We start from the raw sequence: 7,302 nt of genomic DNA on the forward strand, positions 1-7,302 counted from the left end.
TCAGACTGTATAAATTCCTAAGGGCTCAGCCAGTCTGTCCACATACAGCTGGAAAGCTGTATTGCCTTTGGTGCTGAAGCTCAAAAGGTAAGCATTTCTCTGGGAAAATTTACCTTCTTGCTGTATTATTTCTTGTTTATGCCTAAACTTAAAGAGAGAGAAATTATTGTATATTGTTTGATATGTTTAAAGACAGAATATTTACGTGATATTTTCCACAAATCTTCTCATCTTTGTGTATGTATATGCTATTTTATTATGTGCAAAACCTGAGTATTTGTTTTCAGGAGACTTTTAAAAAGGTTATTCTTTGTGCTTAAAATATGATCTTGTTTCAGAGCAGCTTATCCTCTCATTCAGTATCTTTTAAGTTTGATTTTGGCAGCCAAAGAATAAGTTTGTCTCATTGACCTCCGGTTCAACAGAGTGCACTGAGAGCAAAACCATGGCATTCAGTGAATTTGCTAGGTTTATTTTAGTGTGAAATTTCTCTAACAGTTTCATCCCTGGAAAATACAGCTGGTGAACACTACACAAGATAAAAAGGTGTGTGGGCATTCGGACTTATATTTTTACAATAATCTATAAAAGTGAACTTGTGTGCAGAAAGGAAAGTGAGAGAAATGTGTGTGTGAGTGTATGTATATACCTTCAAACATGGTCATCCTGGTGAAGTTTAATACTCTGAAGACAAACTTGAGATCCCAGCATTAAGCACCTACATAAAAGGCTGGATTTTGGAAGACAAATTTACAGAATTTCTATAAATCACAGGAAGGAAACTAGATTTATGTTGACCTCAAGAGTTGTGTTTTATATAGGCACAGTGACTACAGAGGACTTACACTGTCCAGCACTGTATAGCAGCCTCAGACAAAAACAAGTATAAATCTTACACTGTTTTTTGCCACAAACATTAATTTAACAGTGATGCATTATGGTAGATAGTGCTATTTTATCATGTTTGCATTTCTATTCTGTCTGAATGTCTCTAACAATTTAATTTCTCAGAAAGGTTATGGTGTAGTATATATAGATACATTTAAGCAAGGCAAGCTATATCTGAAAGTAGAATACGAATTTTGTGCATCAGTCTCTCTCCTAGACTAGGTGACCTTAGGCAAATTATATTGCCTATTCATGCTTCTATTACTAAAACTAGTGTAAAGATACAAGCCTTTGATGATCTACTGACAGTGAGTATTGTGTAACAAATACTTTACTGCGCTTGTTTATTTTTATGAAATAAAAATAGTCAGCCAGCCTCTGCTTTTACTTACATCTGTGCAACCTAGAGCAAGTCTACTAAAATTTGCACTTTAAATTTCCAGCTTTGCAAGTTTATCAAAGACAGATCATATTTTCTTGTTTTCATCAAAAGTCCTATCAAGTACCAAGGAATTCTAGCCTTCACTGAATGAAAATAAGTACAGGTAATTGTTGTTTGACTTTTGAAAAGGTAAACGGAAATCACATACAGATTTAAGACCCCTGAGGAACTGTACTGCCAAAAAGGCAACTGAATACAAATGCAGAAGGAAATAGATTGATGAATATAGAGTTTCTGACATGCATGAGAGGTGAGCATAGTAATAGGCATGTTACCACTGAATGAGAAACTAGTTGTTTATATTTCACTGCCTAAAAATTACAATTAAAGTGCATTGTGCTGTGTTTGTACAATATTCAGTCATTGTCATTGTACTTCTGCTGTTTGCTCTAGACAATTGGTTTCACAATGGGCTCCATCGGTGCAGCAAGCGTGGAATTTTGTTTTGATGTATTCAAGGAGCTGAAAGTTCAGCATGTCAACGAGAACATCTTCTACTCTCCCCTGAGCATCATTTCAGCTCTGTCCATGGTCTACCTAGGTGCAAGAGAAAATACCAAAGCTCAGATAGATAAGGTGAGGCTACAGTTAAGAATTTAAACCTTCCTGCTGCTCAACAGAGCCACAGCACTTTTAAAACATCTGGGTTCAGGGTTATCAAAAGCTCCAGCCATCTTAAACTCCCATAGGGTTAAACAAATGCATCAGCCAGAAATCTTGATACTGGATTTCAGTTTTAATTTTATCATTGGTAGCAGTAGGATTCTTAAACAAAGCAATACATTTCAGTGGTCCTTTATTTAGAGGAAGGGAAGTAGATGAAATCTCCAGGTAAAGAGCCAAAACATGTCTCCAGACTGCAAAATGTTTCACAAGTTTCCTAAAGCTCTCACTTCCTTCATAAAGAGTAGCTGGCTTCTTACCTGGAAGAAAGTTAGCATTGTTAATAGCACACACTGGAGCTGATTACTAGATGTTCAATAGAAAAAGAGATCATTTAAGCAGGCAAGAGTAGGCACAGCTATTCACAGATGGTACAGATGGCTTGCACCTTTTAGTGACATCCAGATTCTCAGTTAGCCAACGGTTTTATTTCAAACATGTTAATCTCAGTTGCATAATGTCTTCTTGTCATATCTGTTATTTCAACTATTGCTGTTTTCAATTACAGGTTGTTCACTTTGATAAAATTGCAGGCTTTGGAGAGGCTATTGAATCTCAGGTACAGAAATAATTTCATCTCCTTCTCTATGTCACTTTCTCATGGGAGCACAATCTAGCAGATAAAGCAATCTCTTGGTAGATCTGACCCCTCTCTGACGAGCAGTTAGTGCTCTGTATCCAGCAGTTTGGGAAACACTTTGTTCATAAGAATAGAAAGAGAAGGGAGGTAATAGAGGATTCAGAACAAGTATAAGATGAAACCCAGCACCATAAAATCGGGCAAATAGGGAAAAAAATAGATATTTGTATGCTTAAGTAAGGTAGCTGAAAGTTACTTGTTAAATGGGACTGGTTGGGAATGGAAAACCTACCTGATCTGCTTGTGCTAGATTACTGTAGCAGGTAATTAAGAGTCCCCTTGAGAGAGGTATGAGGAAATTACAGTAGAAAAATGGCACATAATTGTATATATTATAAAATTACTACATCAGTGTAGTTATAGCAACAAAACATACAGGATGAACAACAGTTTTGTAAGCAGAAGTGTCTGAACTACTCTAGTCTTCTCATATGTTGTGAGAAACCTACTAAATACTAAACCAAGCATAACATCATCTACCTTTTTATTTGTACTCAGTGTGTCACATCTGCAAGCATCCACTCACTTAAAGACATGTTCACCCAAATCACCAAACCAAGTGACAATTATTCACTCAGCTTTGCCAGTAGACTTTATGCTGAAGAGGCATACTCAATCCTACCGGTGAGTTGCTCTAAAATTTGATCTGAGTGTATTCTGTGTCAAAGCTGTACCATTCTGTAATGCAAAAGCACTGTCAGAAGTCTAGGCTCTGCTAAAGAAGTTTTCTTCCATATAGAAGAAAGGATTCATGACTTCTGTCTGTTACAGCCCTAACCCTCTACAGTCTTGAGAAAAAATGTGCCTATCCAAAAAGATATTTGTGCAAAGTACAATCATGATCCAATCATGTCAAGGTATAATTAGTAAAGATAACTTTTGTCAGAAAACAAAACAACTGTTAACTCCAACTGTTTTCTCAACTTGTAAAACAAACCTGAAAAATAACTTCAGGTTCTCAAAAATATTCCAAGTTTTCCCATTGAAAGGAATATTTAATTTGAAATTAAAGGAAAAATATCATTGCAAAATAAAGTTAAAATTGGGCAAATTAAAAAAAAAAACACACCATACTTCAATGGAATTGAATGCCATTTGTGGATCAAGCTCAGTTTGGAAAATATTTTTTAAAATGTGAGCATATACTCTTGCTTGTAGCAATGACTATCAAATCTTAAGATGCTTATAATCTAAACCCATGGCTTACCAATTAGTCTTAACAAGCATAATATTAATATCTCTTAATTTCAGTCTTGCATTTCACATGTACAAAATTCTTTGGCATGCTGATCTGAAAACTGCATACTCTTCGTTTGCAGGAATACTTACAATGTGTGAAGGAACTGTATAAAGGAGGCTTGGAAACTATCAGCTTTCAAACAGCTGCAGATCAAGCCAGAGACCTCATAAATTCCTGGGTTGAAAGTCAGACAAATGGTAAGAGCAAGCCAAATATCAGCATAAATATTTTCCCTTCTGCCACCATGCAGACAGCATAAGAGAATGCTTAAGTCAGGAGACAAAAAAACCCCAAACCTCTCCCTCTATTCCTTCTCTTGGGTAGTAGATCAGTTACCAGATATGAAACTACCATTCTTCCTCAGACACGTTCCTTTTAGAAGACCTCTATATCTGTAGGGGCTTTGCAGGTATGTAAAGAGACAGCACTAGAATATGCTCTGTACACATTGACAAGGGGTCTGACACTAATGTTAAGAATCTGGATATCCTTTGACCAGTGCACTTTGCCCTCAAGCTCCCCAGAATTTTTGTGTGTCTATTGAGTAGGGCATACAGTCATAAGGTACTTGAGAAATCTTAACATGTAAAGGACAATGGAAAACCACAGATGTGTATGAAATGCATAGAAATAGGTACATCACAATTGGGATTTTTACTCCACTGTATCTCCATGTGGTGCCTCCATTCTTCCAGTTTCTTCCTGGACACCTCAAAATACTCCTTTCCTTCATGCACGAAACATATAGCCTGAACAGTAAACACAGATAAAAGATGTTGAATTTTAACCTAAATAAAAATATTCACAGTCACACAACTTCTGGCGTGGTGTCATACTTTGAAGGAGAAAACCAGGCCATGATAAAGCTACCGGTGGGAAAGAACTAAGGGATGAGCTTGCTATGTGCATGAGGACTGCTGAATAAAAAAAAAACAAAGTATAACAAGAAAGCAGAGTAAAATTCTGGTTTCCTTTCCTGCTACCTTCTTTATATAGACATCTCCTTTCAACATCGGTTTCAAGCAAGAAGTATTTATGCTTACTGTTTGGGTTGGAGACCATCCTGAGATAAAAGGTTGCAATGGTTCTTCCCATTGTCATAACATATACAGGTTTATTTTGTAAACTTATTTGTTACTTATTTTGTAATAAGTAAAACTCTGGGTCTTATATCTCTCATTACACTTCTTTACAGAGAGGGAAACAACAGCTATTACCAACAGCAGTGAGCAAATCAACCTTGGAAACACAAGATTACAGTTGCAAAAACAAAACAATGTCCCTGCCCTACACCCTCCTCCCCACAAATCCTATACCCTTCATTTAACATTGTGATTGCCAACTAAGATGGGTTATACACAGAAGTATATATACATGTGTTCTCTTTTCCTATGCATTCTTAAAGGAATGATCAAAAACATCCTTCAGCCGGGCGCTGTGGATCTCGAGACTGAAATGGTCCTTGTCAATGCAATTTACTTCAAAGGAATGTGGGAGAAAGCATTTAAGGATGAAGACACCCAGACAGTGCCTTTCAGAATGACTGAGGTACATGAGCATATACCACCTTAAAGGTGTAATCTCCTAGAATTTATGAATAGAGTATACAAGTTGTTTTACAATCTTCTTCAAGAAGGGCAATCAATAGTTTTAACCCTAAGTAGACATTTCTACACTGTAAGAATAATTCTTGTGAAAACTATATTATCTTGTTTTTGCAGCAAGAAAGCAAACCTGTGCAGATGATGTATCAGGTTGGTTCATTTAAAGTGGCAGTGATGGCTTCTGACAAAATTAAGATCCTGGAGCTTCCATATGCCAGCGGACAGTTGAGCATGGTGGTTGTGTTGCCTGATGATGTCTCTGGCCTGGAGCAGGTATGGCTGTGGCATTTGAGTTTCAGAAAACCATAAACACAATGAAATTTAGGTGCTGCAAAGCCTGTCACAATAGAGTTATCCTAAAACACTTCACCAGCACAGAGCTGAACACCGGCAACATGGGATTGTTGTATAGAAGCACAGGAACTGCTTTGGTGGGTTAAATACTGGTCACTGAAGAACAGATTCTTCTCAGCTAACCAGCTGTTACTCCAGCAGCCTGAACTCCAGAGGTTTTGTATCTTCATTCCTGCACACTGAGGAGCTTCCTGGGAAGTTCATGTTAGCTTTACTAGTTGTAGTTATTGTTTGATTTGGCAGTGCTCAACATGCTTCCTTCATACCTTCAAAAATTAAACTGTCTAAAAACTGAAAATAAGGGGTACTGGAATGGTTAAAGGAATTTCAGAAAATAAAATGTACATAACATACTATTGTTGATATGAACAGAATACAGGCATAGGATATTGTCATTAGCAGGACTGTAGTTAGTCTGAATAGGAAAAGTTATGTAACAAATGTGAGTTCATTGAAATGTTTATATGCTAACTGAAAGAATCTAACCTATAAAAATGAAGAGGCATTTGAACACAGCCAAATTTCCTCAGTAATAACTGATAGTTCAGGTGTTAGTAATTGGTTACCATTAACACCTGGTTACTCGGAGGTCTTAAATGTAGATAGAGCTTACAATTCAAAAACATAGAATAATTTTTGAAATATATTTCCCAAGCAAAGAAGACAATAGGGAAGAGCTTTAGGTGCAATTTCCCAAGTAGCCATCTCTTTCAGAAAATTAATTGGCAGTAACCCTATTAAACAAACAGAAAGCAGGACAGAGCAGAGAAGAAAGAGTCATAGTTTGTTTTCCTTTCCACGATACATTAATCTGTATATACCTAGAAAAAAATGCCATGCCAAGAACAGTTTAAAAGAAAAAAAAAACGCAACACACCAAACTTACAGTGTTGCATTGCCACAAAGGAAGCTGTGTTCTCATCCCAGAGATCTCATTTGCTTGTCTTCTTGCAGCTTGAAGCTTCAATCACCTCTGAAAAACTCATGGAATGGACCAGTTCTAGTATTATGGAAGAGAAGAAAATTAAAGTGTACTTCCCCCACATGAAGATTGAGGAAAAATATAACCTCACAAGTGTCTTAATGGCCTTGGGTATGACCGACCTGTTCAGCTCTTCAGCCAATCTCTCTGGCATCTCTTCAGCAGAGAAGCTGAAGGTGTCTGAAGCTGTCCATGAGGCATTTGTGGAAATCTCTGAAGCAGGCAGTGAGGTGGTAGGCTCAACAGAAGCTGGGACAGAAGTTACAAGTGTCTCTGACGAGTTTAAGGCTGACCACCCTTTCCTTTTCTTGATCAAGCACAACCCAACCAACAGCATTCTCTTCTTTGGCAGATGCTTTTCCCCTTAAAAAGAAGAAAGCTGAAAAAATTTCTGTCCCTCACAGCAAGACCCAAAGCACTGCAATATCAAGGGTAAAAAGAAACACATATCCCCTCTTTCATCGGTATTTTCTAGAACCGGAAGGGTTT

General features: G+C 37.2%; 1 protein-coding gene across 1 annotated transcript; it reads left to right on the plus strand.

Annotated features, from left to right (window-relative positions):
- Positions 1-1,514: 1,514 nt before the first annotated feature.
- On the plus strand, positions 1,515-7,302 carry LOC101920868 (ovalbumin-like). The gene is made up of 7 exons (XM_005233985.2): positions 1,515-1,906; positions 2,502-2,552; positions 3,132-3,257; positions 3,953-4,070; positions 5,279-5,421; positions 5,595-5,750; positions 6,786-7,302. Exons 1-7 carry the CDS (start codon positions 1,739-1,741, stop codon positions 7,179-7,181), a joined length of 1,158 nt encoding a protein of 385 aa, XP_005234042.2. The 5' UTR covers positions 1,515-1,738; the 3' UTR covers positions 7,182-7,302.

Source organism: Falco peregrinus, chromosome 3 (genome assembly GCF_023634155.1).
Source record: "Falco peregrinus isolate bFalPer1 chromosome 3, bFalPer1.pri, whole genome shotgun sequence".
Lineage (NCBI taxonomy): Eukaryota > Metazoa > Chordata > Aves > Falconiformes > Falconidae > Falco > Falco peregrinus.

Excerpts from the sequence above, each read along its gene's own strand:
- LOC101920868 (XM_005233985.2), top strand. The coding sequence starts at position 1,739 with ATGGGCTCCATCGGTGCAGCAAGCGTGGAATTTTGTTTTGATGTATTC. Across the intron at positions 3,258-3,952 it reads AGGCATACTCAATCCTACCG|GAATACTTACAATGTGTGAA; the intron begins GTGAGTTGCTCT and ends CTTCGTTTGCAG. Across the intron at positions 5,751-6,785 it reads ATGTCTCTGGCCTGGAGCAG|CTTGAAGCTTCAATCACCTC; the intron begins GTATGGCTGTGG and ends GTCTTCTTGCAG.